Source organism: Carcharhinus amblyrhynchos, chromosome 3 (genome assembly GCF_965287045.1).
Source record: "Carcharhinus amblyrhynchos chromosome 3, sCarAmb.v2.hapA, whole genome shotgun sequence".
Lineage (NCBI taxonomy): Eukaryota > Metazoa > Chordata > Chondrichthyes > Carcharhiniformes > Carcharhinidae > Carcharhinus > Carcharhinus amblyrhynchos.
Window position 1 is genome coordinate 76,811,785 of NC_137326.1, and position 13,102 is coordinate 76,824,886.

Genomic DNA, 13,102 nt, shown 5'->3' on the forward strand with positions numbered 1-13,102 from the left:
CAGCCTCCCCACTTCCTGAACAGTACCTGTCCCTCTACATATCTTTGTATTATTCATAAATTTAGCAACCATGCCCTCAGTTCCATCTTCCAGATTGTTAATGTATAAAGTGAAAGTTGTGGTCCCAACACTGACCCCTGTGGAACACCACTAGTCACCACTGCCATCCTGAAAAGGACCCCTATTCCCCACTCTCTGCCTTCTGTCTGTCAGTCAGTCAGTCTTTTATCCATGCCAGTACATTGCTTCTAACACCACTGGCTCTTAATTTATTTAGCAGTCTCCTGTAAAGCACCTTATCAAAGGCTTTCTGAAAATCCAAATAAATCACGTCCACTGGCTCTCCTTTGTCTAATTTCTTCATTACCTCCTCAAAGCATTCTAACAGATTAGTCAGACATGACCTCCCTTTGACAAAGCCATGCTGACTCAGCCCTATTTTTTATCATGTGTTTCCAAGTACTCTGCAATATGGACTCCAAGATCTTACCTACTACTGAGGTCAGGCTAACTGGCCTATAATTTCCCATCTCCTGCATTGCTCCCTTCTTAAATACGAGTATTACATTAGCCTTTTTCCAGTCCTCTGGGATCTTCCCTGACTCCAGTAATTCCTAAAAGAACATCACCAATGCCTCCACAATTTCTTCAGCTATCTCCTTAGAGCCCTGAATCCATCCAGTCCAGGAAATTTATCCTCCTTCAGACATTTCAGCTTCTCTAGCACCTTCTCCTTAGCGATGGCCACTATTACATTTACCACTGCCCCCTGACTCTTGAAGGTCTGGTATGTTGCTGGTATCTTCCACCATAAAGAATGATACAAAGTACCCATTCAATTCCTCTGCCATTTCTTTGTCCCCCATTGCTACTTCTACAGCCTCATTTTCCAGCAGTTCAATGTCCATTCTTGCCTCTCTCTTTCCTTTCATAGATCTAAGAACACTCTTGTAATCTGCTTTTATATTACTGGCTAGCTTACCGTCATTTTTCATCTTATTGTTTTTTAAGTTGTCCTCTGCTTGCTTTTAAAGGTTTCCCAATCCTCTGGTTTCCCCCTATTCCTCACCTCACAGTATCTTTCCTTTGCTTTAATGCTATCCCTGACTTCTCTTGTCAGCCATGGTTGCCTCGTCCTCCCCTTAACATGCTTCCTCTTCCTTGGAATGAACTTATGGCTGGAATTATCGTCTTGCCCACCATGGGATTCGGAGTGGACAAGGGGCAGACCATGGAAAGGTCCGTTGATCTCAGGAGGAATTTTACGGTTTCGGGACAAACGAGGCCAACCTGTTTGATCACATTATGAACATACCTCTCTTCAAGTCCTGGAATGGGACTTGAACCCAGAGCTTCTGACTCAGAGGCAAGGACATTACCCACTGCGTTACTGGGCTCCTAGCCTAGTGACTTTTTTAATATTTATTCATTCAAGGTACATGGGCATCACTGACTGGCCAGTATTTATTGCCCATCCCTAATTGCCCTTGTTTAGAGGACAATTGACAGTCAACCACATTGCTGTGGCTCTGGAATCACGTAGACAAGTCCAGGTAAGGACGGCAGTTTTCCTTCCCTAAAGGATATTAGTGAACCGGATGTGTTTTCCCAAGAATTGACAATGGTTTCATGGTCATCAGTAGATTCTTAATTCCACATTTTTTTTATTGAATTCAAATTCCACCACCTGTCGTGGCAGGATTCAAACCTGGGTCCCCAGAACATTAGCTGAGTTTATGGATTAATAATCTAGCAATAATACCACTAGGCCATCACTCTCCTAGTCAATGTACTAATAATTATAATTAATTGGTGAAGGAGCAGTAGTTAAAGATAATTACCTCAAATTGGCAAAAGATAGGAAGCACTGTTCCACAAATATCATGGATAGACTATTGTTCACAATTTACATAAAAGACTTGGACATTGTAAGTAACATTTCAAAATTTGTGGATGACACCATGTTAGAAGGTATAGTTAGGAATGCATTAATTTGATTATTGTTGTCATATGTATTGGCATACAGTGAAAAGTATTGTTTCTTGTATGCTATACAAAGCATACCATTCATAGAGAAGGAAAGGAGTGCAAAATGTAGTGTTAAAGTCATATCTAGGGTGTAAAGATCAACAAACTTGTAGCATGGGATTGCAATTGACAAATGAGCTTCTTCTCACTGGATCCTTGATCCCCTAACATTTCTGGAAGGTTATTCATGCCTCCTTTTGTGAACTCAGAACCAAAGTATGAGTTCAATTCTTCTACCTTGTTTTGTTCCCATTATTTTATTAATTGTTTTCTCTTTTTGCTCCGGGGAGAAGGCTCAGGTGGAACATAAACACTAGCATTAATCTTTTGGGGTAAATGGCCTGTTTCTGTGCTGTAAATGCTACATAAAATTCCTTGATTCAGTGATCCATATATAGGCCCATTTTCAAACAGTGAGTGATATAGCCATTCTTATGAAAGATTCACTCCAAATTCCATGGAACTCGCAGTGTTTTTTTTCAAGGAACACTGCGTAGCAGCAAATAGCCACTCAAAGGGGGAACAGGAGTTAATTTGTAACCTGCTTTATTTACAGTCATAATCAATTGATAGCATAAAGTACGAATATTGTGCCTATAATTCTCAAGGTTTGCAACACTGCTTAATACACAACTGTGAAATAAGAGTTGTATGTGTTAATAGATACCATAAAACTCTTCTTCACTTATTAAACTGACTTGTTTATTTAAGTGCATATGGATTACTTGTAAGCAGCAAGCCACTGCATTAAGCTGAACAGTTGTTGGCTTAAGTTGATGATAGCTGTGGTGAGCAATTAACCTTGTTTCATAGTTCGGACAAGAGCTTCCATTGAAAAACCATACCGGAACGCACTGAATTTATTCTATATTTCATACTTTTAATAAACTCACTCAGTTAAGCATAATATGGATGGAAGCAAGGTTAAACTCTCAAAAACTGAGCAGCACAACAATGGGACAATTCACTGGAAAACAGCAAAGCAACACAGTGCAGCAGTACAGTAATAATAATTACACAATTTGATAGATTCCAGCACTTCACTGAAATCTTAAAAAGAACGATCTTGTATTATTACAGGGCACAACCACAGGAACTGTGTTGTCTGCAGACGTTTTGAATATGAGACCCTAGTAGTTGCTGGGAGCACAGGAATATAAAGAAGTTGTATGGAAACTCTGCAATCGAGAAACAAGAGTTTTTCTACACTTGATATGTTCCCAGTCTCAAACCTTTAATATCTGGCGACAGCGATGACTACTTTGTTTACAGCATTTAGTTGTATGACCTAGCAGGTGGCACCCCTTACCTCTAAAACAGAAAATGCTGGGTTCCAATACCATTACATCCTTAAGTATATAATCTAGACTGACACTACAGGCTAGCACTAGTGGAGGTGTTATGATGGAATTGTAACCTAGAACCTGGCAGTCACAAGACTCAATTGTTTGATGAGCGTTCCTAATGTCATGACAAACATTCTTCCCTGATGCATTCATGTGCTTTTTGGAAGATCTTGTGAGAGCAAAGTGGCCACCACGTGAGACTGTTTTTACAAAAGATGTCCATTAATAAAGTGCTTTGGAACATCCTAAGGACTCAATAAAGTGCAATCTATATGTTAGCTCGTTCTTTAATCAATTTAACTACTAGTCCAGGTGATATTTCACTATGGAAGGTATTACAACATCAAAATCACAGTGGGGGTTGAATCATCATCTTCATATTAAGCATAAACTAGACAATAGACAATAGGGAAAAATCGGATTGAGGTGGGGGGGATGTGGAAATACGCATTCAAATTCAGATACCAATGTTGTGCTCAACTCTTACCTTGTATTTCTTCTGAAGATTATGAAATGAATACTTAAGCCATTTAATTTTATTATTAGATTGTATTTTATATACACCAGCACTTCCTTCTGTTCTTCCCAGTGATCGCCCTTTAAAACAATACACCTGAGTCAATATATGATGTAAAAAGATACCCAGATTCACCTATTTGAAACACAGGCTAAACCAGAAAAGCAACCTGATTTGTCTTTACTTGCTCTTTTCCAGTCTTTCTACAAAGATATGCCAAGTAAAACATGGGGATGGCATTAAAAAATCTGACTGATTTTGAAACTTGGCATGGCAATAATTTGAGTAGTGAATTCAACTTGATACAGCTTTCCTAATCATAAAAATACAGGGTAACTTTTCTGAAACTGTGCTATATTGATGATTTTTTTCCAGTAACATGATGAGATTAACAAGATGGCTGAACATTCAGATGGCATTGTTCCTTTATGAAGTAACAAATCAAGATATGTTACCTGTAGTACATTAGCATTCAGTGATGACATTCTCAGCATCTGAATGTTTCAGCACTGGAGTTATGGTGAGCAGTTACATGCATTACAGAGCTCACTGAACATTTTCTACTTAAAATGCAACATGGTGGGGGAAACATGAAGTGGACCACCTCTGAAAGCCTGTCATACCCCTACACACTGAGTCACTGAGAAACCCTTTCATCCTTTGCACATTCGGGAATGGGCCTGTCAGTTAGGCTGCTCGCCTGCTCAAAATGGCTAGCAACCAATCAGAAAGAGACCAAGGGGGTCCGGTGGTCCTTTAAAAAAATACATCTGAGCCGATATATGATGCAAAAAGATACCCAGATTCACCTATTTAAAAAACAGGCAAAACCAGAAAAAAGGTGGCACTGCTGCCTCACAATGCCAAGAATCCAGGTTTGATTCCCGGCTTGGGTTACTGTCTGTGTGGATATTGCACAATCTCCCCATGTGGTTTCCTCCCACAGTCCAAAGATGTGCAGGTTAGGTACATTGGCCATGCTAAATTCTCCCTCAGTGAACCCAAACAGGTGCCAGAATGTGGCAACCAGGGGATTCTCACAGTAACTTCATTGCAGTGTTAATGTAAGCCTACTTGTGACTGATAAATAAATAAACTTTACTTTAAAGTAAGAAAAGAGCAGTCTCAGACTTTAAACTGTAAGAACAGCAAACCATAAGCTTTCTTTGCCAATCACTAAATAATGATTGACAATGGACTGAAATATTCTATGCTGTAAAAGCAATAATTAGATGTGAAATTAAATCCCCAATATTTTCCATTTTTAAACCTGCCACTCTGACTGAAGTTCTTCCCGTAGCTCCAGAGAACCCTGCAAACCAACAGCCAAACCAGGTAGAGAGATCTTAGCTGGAAAAGCAGTGGGAAGCTACCAGTTCTGTAAGTCAGTGGGCTGCATGTGCTTAGCTGTTTAAATTCCAGTGGTACCCCCTGGATGCACTTTAGTCTTGGGTGAGATCTCGAGACTTGTGTTAAGGGCTTTATCCCTAATTCATTTCATTAGGCAAACAAACACACCAACTTTGCAAATTTCCCAATGATTCTCTCTGAGGATCTTAAATCACAGTGATGGATTTCCCAATGTCAGGTACACTTGGTTAATCTAAAAAATACCTTGTATTTTGTTAAAAGCTTCAAATTGTTTAGTTTCATTGCTGAGCCTTCAGAGAGGAATGGGTGTGTATCACAGGAAGCATTTTGACGACTGCACATTGTGACATTTCACCTAAATGGAGATGGATTGCAAACTGTAAACAACAATCTCAAATTCAGAAATCTTTCAAGCAGTTGAGTTTTTGTTCAAACAGCTGGCCTGAAATTAGTCTTTTTTTGGGGTGGTGAGGGGTGGGGGGAAGTGGGCTGCAGTGCGGGAGAAAAATGTCTGGCCAAAACCTTTTCTTTGAAATGCTCCTGTTTATTTCTCACCGTACAGTTCTGGAAATCATTTTAAATATACTCTTTCAGAAGTTAAAAATGTGCTGTAGTTTGTAGCCTTGTCTGAATTTGAGGTCCTGATGTCAATTTCTGCCCCAGTCAGGGCCCAGTTTGTTTGGTTATTGCCTCTATCCTGTGCATCTCCAAAATCATAGTGAACATCAGTTTTTTTTCTAAAACGCAACTTCTTGCTTAGGAGGGGCCACGTCCTCCACTCCCAGGACCTTTAGTCCTCATGTCATGCCACAACTTCACCAGAGGTTCTCTGTTCTTCCAGATCAGCTCATGGCCGTAAAAGATATACCAACTGGAAAAAGAGAAAGAAGAGAGTTGCTTCAATGATGCAGATACTGCAAGCGATATTGCCACTTCAAAAAATACACTCGATGTAATTATTCCTGAGGTCTCCAAGCAGCTGTGCACGGGAGGTGGTGGGCTATATGTAAACAAATTTAATTATGATGTTTTTGTTATTCACACTGGGAAAACTATAATGATTTAAAATAAAGCAGCTAGAACAGGAGTTATTCCAATGATCAGAGGTGGTAACTCTGGGATTGTCACTGGCTATGTCAGTGAGACAAATAAAGAAATCCTCTCATTGATAAGCAGTAGGGGAATAAACTGTTGTTCTTACTCCCCTTACACTCACAACACAAAACAATCCCTAATTCAGCTTTTAAGTGACAATGCCACTCAAGAGGTTTCAGGGCGCTAGTGTGAGAAATGGTGCAGCACAGAGAGCTTTCGTGAGGTTGGGCTTAAGTGCATTATGACAAATGATGAGGGAGATATGGACTTGGGAGTACTTGGTTGTGCAGGTATCACCCCAGTGAATCAATGCTTAAATTTCTCCAAGGTGGAAATCTCAATACTACATTCCACAAGATTCAACGAGCTCTGTACTAAATTAGCTATTTAGATTACATTCCCATCTGTCATTCAAATGTCCAAAGTGTACTACTTCACTCATTGATATGTTAGTATTGCTCACTTATTTATTTAATCCATGTCATATTGCTACTAGTTTCTTAACAGTTCAGCAACTAACCTAGCTTAGCATAATTCACAAACTTGAATAGACTTCCCTCGACTGCTAATTCCATTTCCTTTGATTTTTATGATGTCCATTAGTTACTGAAGGCTAGCATGCAAGCTAATAGGAAGGCTAATAGAATGTTCAACTGTATAGGAGTTTGGTTAGCCTGCACCTGGAGTTCTGTGTGCAGTTTGGGTCCCCTTACCTCAGGTAGGATATTATTGCCGGAGAGGGAGTGCAATGAAGGTTCACCAAACTTGTACCAGGGATGGCAACAGTGTCTTATGAAGAGAGATTGGACAAACCCTAAGTTTGTATTCTCTAGAGTTTCAAAGAATGAGAGGTAATCTCACTGAAATCTACAAAATACTTAAAGGAATAGACAGGATAGATGCAGATAAGATCTTTATTCCCCTTAATTGGGGAATAAAGAACTAGGGGGCACAATTTCAAAATAAGAGGGATGCCACTTAAGACCGAGATGAGGACAAATTTCTTCACACAGAAGGTTGTGAATTGTTGGAATTCTCTACCCCAGAGGACAGTGGAAGCTCAGTCGTTTTATGTTTAAAGCAGAGATTGATAAATTTCTGATTAATTATAATATAAAGGGTTATGGGGATAGTATGTGTAAGACACTAAAGTGTCTGATCAACCATGATTGCATCAAATAGTGGAGCAGGTTAGATGGGCTGAATGGTCTACTTCTGTTCCTGCGTTCCTTTATTGTGTGAAAAACAGGTTTCCAACATTTGGGAACGTCTATTTTTTTCCCCCATTTTTGTCCAACCTCCTATGCTCCAACAAATGTTTCATTCACGTAAGCAATTCTGATCCACAATGTCAGTTAACAATGTCTTTTGAAAATTCACGGATAGGACATCCATGGATTCTAATGCTGAAGAATTCTAATAGATATAACTGGTGGATATAACTGATCTTTTATAAATCCATTTGTTCTCTTAAACAATTTGTTCATAGCAGAAATGTTTTGTCATTGTTAGAACAGAATAGAATCATAGAATGGTTACAACATAGAAGGCCATTCAACTAATCATGTCTGCACCAGCTCTCTGCAGAAACAATGCAATTAGTCTCACTCCCCCATCTTTCCCTCATAGTCCTGCAATTTGTTTTCTCTTCAGATAATTATTCAATCCACTACTGAAAGCCACAATTGAATCCAATAAATACTTATCATAGAATAGAATCCTTACAGTGCGGAAGGAGGCCACTGGCCCATTGAGTCTGCACCGACTCTCAACATAGCATCTTACCCACGGCCATCCCCATAACTCCACGCATTTATTTCGCTCATGCCTCTAACTTACATATCTTGGGAGAATTTTGCATGGACAATCCGCTTAATCTGTGCATCCTTGGACTGTGGAAGGAAACCAGAGCGCCAGGAAGTATCACACGCAGATATGGGGAGAAAGTACTAACTCCTTACAGGCAGTCACCCAAGGCCAGAATCGTACCTGGGTCCCTGACGTTGTGAGGCAGCAGTGCTAACCACTGTGCCATCACGCTGCCTTTAACTTAGTAATTTGCTCCATTTTCAATAGAATATGCAAAATTTCCTAACTTTTCATTCCCAGTGCTATTATTAATCCAATGAACACTGGGAGATTATAATTAAAATAGTTCCAATTTCCTTTTTTTGGGAAGAAATGTAGCTAGAAGTCTGTTTGGTTTCAATCTCATTATCTTGTTTATACCAACTGTTTTTCCCCTGGGCTAATCTCTAGTTTTCTTTGTATTTCTGTGATCGTGTGCAACGGTTAAGTAGTCCCTCTCTGCTCTAATCCTGTTTTCCTCTGTTATTATAATGCCTACTTCCATATTTCCTACCCTTTCTTTTGAGAGACTTATCAAATATTCTCCTCCTCAGCCCCCGAATACTCTTTCTTGCACTTATTATTTTCCTACACCCCTTTGATCGTTCTGTAATCTTCCCAGCTCTGATTCTTACCCAATATTTTTCGTCCTCATCCATTAAATGTGAGCTTTTGTCTAACCACTTATAGACTATAGTTGCATCGTCCCACCAGTGCCTTAACTGGTCACTGATTACTTTCCAAATGAGTACACTGTTGATCTTCAAAATAATTTATTAGTAATTTCTTCCAACCGTTGTCTTTTGAAACCAAGATTGCCAGGTCACCTGACGTATCTTTTCATTACAATATCATGACGCAGACAGCTTGGTGTGCCCACTGCAGTCTTACCACAGATCAAAAGAAAATAACCAACGAAACTGAAATAACTGCAGACTCACATTCCAAAAAGTGCACCACCCAAGTGAGCTGCGTGGTCGAAAAACTTCCATCCCAGAATCAGGCCTGTTGTATCCATGGCAATAATTGCTTTTAGAGCCTGCAACAGAGAAAACCAGCTAAAACACTGCTGCAAATATCCACCTTAGCTTGTGGTTATATTTAGGAAACAGATGTAATATATCATGATTTTTTAAAAAACAATAAGAACCATCTCAACAAGATTCAAAGGTCAGAATGTTAACTGAACCCAGTCATTCACCCACTTTCTTGCATGTTATGTTGAGAGCAAGACATTGTGCAAACCATTATGTCATATCTTAATATTCAGGCAAAAGTGATTGAATGTTTATTATTTCCTAAAATGTACAGTATTTTCTTTTTCAAATACACTTAACAGTTTTGATATAGTGCACTGCCAGGCATAGCAAATCTTGCTAAAGGGTGATTTACTTTAAAGAGCTGCCATGAATGTTCCACATGGCTAATACTCATTCTTATTCATTTTACTTAACATCCACAGAAGTATAGATACTGTATAGGAATGCAGTATGAATAGTTCTATAGTATAGCAGCCTAGCAGGTATGGTATTTGACGAGCAACCCACACGCCATGAGTTTCAATTCCACCTTGTGAAGCTGAGAAACTGAATTCAACATATCTGGGAATGGACCCTGAAACCTGTGGGACTGTTGTAACACTTCATCACTGCATTAATGTCCTTCTGAGAAGGGAACATGCTAATTAAGAACAGCAGCAGACCACTTCACCATTCAACAAGATCATGACAGATCTGACTGTAACCTCAACTCCACATTCCTACCCATCCCTGACATCCTTTCACCCCCTTGCTCATCAAGAATCTATGTAGCTCTGCCTTAAAAATAGTCAAAGACTCTACTTCCATCTTTTTAGGAAGAGAGTTCTATCAGCTCACAATCCTCTGAGGGAAAAAATAGTTTTCCTTATCTGCCTTAAATGAACAACCCCTTATTTTTAAACAGTGACTCCTAATTCTAGATTGTCCCACAAGTAGAAGCATCCTTTCCATCCTTACAAGTCTCCTTAGGATCTTAAAGGTTTTGATCTAAACTCCAGCAGGTGCAAGTCTAGTCTGTTCAACCTTTCCTCATAAGACAGTTTCAGGTATTAAGAGTAGTAAACTTTCTCTGAATTGCTTCCAACATGTTTACATCCTTCTTTAAATGAGAGTAATAATTTACACAGTATTCCAGATGTAGTCTCACCAATACCTGTATAACTGAAGCATAACCTTTTGAATTCAATTAGTCTTGCAATAAATGACAACATTCTATTAGCTTTCCTAATTACTTGTTGTACCTGCACATTAGCCTTTTGGGACTCATGCACTAAGACGACAAAATCCCTCTGCACCTCACAGCAATCTCACTCCATTTAGATAATACTCTTTTTTTTCTATTCTTCCTGTCAAAACGAAGATTTTCACATATGTCCACATTATACTTCCATTTGTCAGATCTTTGCCCTCTCACTTAACTGACTTATGTCCTCTTCACATCTTATTTTCCTACCTATCTTTGCAATAGGTGCCCTATAATAATGTCCTTTCTAATAGCTTCTCTCAATTTTCCTGTGGCAGATATTAAGACAACTGGCCTGTAGGTTCCTGCTTTCTGTCTCCATTCCTTTTTGAATAGAGGAGTTACATTCTCCATTTTCCAATCTGATGGAACCTGCCCAAATCAAAGAAATTCTGGAAACTTAAAACCAACTCATCAACCATCTCAATGGATAAAGGCAAAATACTATGGATGCTGGGATCTGAAACAAAAACAGAAAATGCTGGATATGCTCAGCAGATCCGACAGCATCTGTGGAGAAAGAATAGAGCCAATGTTTCAAGTCAGATGAAGGGTCATCCACACGCAAAACCTGGCTCCATTCTCTCTCACATCAACCATCTCACTAGCCACTTCTTTTAAGACCCTAAAATGAAGTCCATCAAGATCCAGGGAAGTGTTAGTTCGCCGACCCAACAATTTGCTCAGTATCACTTCATTGGTGATTGTATTTTTTCTAAATTCCTTTGTCCCTGATTTACAGCTATTTCTGGGATGTTACTTTTAATAAGAACATAAGAAATAGGAGCAGGAGTAGGCCATCCAGCCCCTCGAGCCTGCCCCGTCATTCAATAAGATCATGGCTGATCTGTCGTGGCTCAGTTCCACATTCCCGCCCTCTCCCCATAACCCTTAATCCCCTTGCCTATCAAAAACCTATCAACCCGCGTCTTAAAAATATTGAGCGAGGCCGCCTCCACCACTTCAACGGGCAGAGAATTCCAGAGATTCACCACCCTTTGAGTGAAGAAGTTCCTCCTCAACTCTGTTCTAAACCGTCCCCCCTTTATCCTGAGGCTGTGCCCTCTAGTCCTACTGTCCTTTCTGAGCGGGAAGAGCCTCTCCACCTCTATCCTATCCATCCCATTCAACATCTTATATGTCTCAATGAGATCTCCCCTCATTCTTCTAAACTCTAACGAGTACAAGCCTAGTTTATTCAGCCTCTCCTCATAGTTCAGTGAAGATCGATGCAAAATACCTGTTCAATTCATCTGAAATCACCTTATTTTCTATTACTAATTACCCAGGCTCACTTTCTATAGGATCAAGGCTTACTTTATTTACTCTTTTTAAAAAATATTTATAGAAACTCTGTCTGTCTTTATATTTCGATCTAGCTTTCTCTCATACTTTTCCTTCCTTATCAATCTTTTAGTCATAGTCATAGTCAGAGGTTTACAGCATGGAAACAGGCCCTTCGGCCCAACTTCTCCATGCTAGTCCTTTTTTTTAAACCCCTAAGCTAGTCTGAATTGCCTGCGCTTGGCTGATATCCCTCAATAGCCATCGAAACACTTCTTAAAAGACAAAATTGTCCCTGCCTTTATTATTAGCTCCCGCAGCTTGTTCCAGATACTCACCACCCACTGTGTGAAAAAATTGCCTCTCTGGACCCTTTTGTATCTCTAACCTCTCATTTGAACCCATGCCCTCTAGTGTTAGACTCCCCTACCTTTGGGAAAAGATATTGACTATCTAGCTGATCTATGCCCCTCATTATTTTATAGGCCTCCTTAAGATCATCCCTCACCCTCTTATGCTTCAGAGGAAAAGTCCCAGTCTATTCAGCCTCTGCTTATAACTCAAACCATCAAGCGTCCTAATAAATTTTTCCTGCACTCTTTCTACTTTAATAATTCCTTTTCTATAATAGGGTAACCAGAACTGTATACAGTATTCCAAGTGTGGTCTTACCAATGTCTTGTACAACTTCAACAAGACGTCCCAACGCCTGTTCAATGTTCTGACCAATGAAACCAAGCATGCTGAATGCTTTCTTCACTACTCTGTCGACCTGTGACTCCATTTTCAATGAGCCATGAACAAGTACCCCTAGATCATTTTGTTCTTTAACTCTTCCCAACACCCTATGATTAACTGAGTAAGTCCTGCCCTGGTTCAATCTACCAAAATGCATCATCTCGTATTTATCTAAATTAAACTCCATCTGCCATTCGTCAGCTCACTGGCCCAATTGGTCAAGATCCCGTTGCAATCTTAGATAACCTTCTTCGCTGTCCATTATGCCACCAACCTTGATGTCATCTGCAAACTTACTAACCATACCTCCTATATTCTCATCCAAATCATTAATATAAATGACAAATAACAATGGATCCAGCACCGATCCTGGAGGCACATCGCTGGTCACAGGCCTCCATTTGAAAAACAACCATTTACAACCACCCTCTATCTTCTGTCATCAAGCCAATTTTGTATCCATTTAGTTACCTCATCCTGGATTCCGTGAGATTTAACCGTGCGGTACCTTGTCAAAGGCCTTGCTAAAATCCATTTGGGCAACATCAATTGCACTGCCCTCATCTACCTTCTTGGTTGCCCTTCAAAAAAT

At 39.7% G+C, this 13,102-nt stretch overlaps 1 protein-coding gene across 1 annotated transcript in view; it reads right to left on the reverse strand.

Moving 5' to 3' along the window:
* Nucleotides 1–2,557: 2,557 nt before the first annotated feature.
* Nucleotides 2,558–13,102, reverse strand: part of parlb (presenilin associated, rhomboid-like b) — a 43,264-nt gene continuing 32,719 nt past the window's right edge. Inside the window, exons 9-10 of the mRNA XM_080185390.1 lie at nucleotides 9,147–9,244; nucleotides 2,558–6,133 (exon numbers count right to left, since the gene is read on the reverse strand). Of these exons, the coding sequence (XP_080041516.1) occupies nucleotides 6,019–6,133; nucleotides 9,147–9,244 (213 nt within the window). The 3' untranslated portion in view covers nucleotides 2,558–6,018. The remainder of the gene's footprint in view (nucleotides 6,134–9,146; nucleotides 9,245–13,102) is intronic.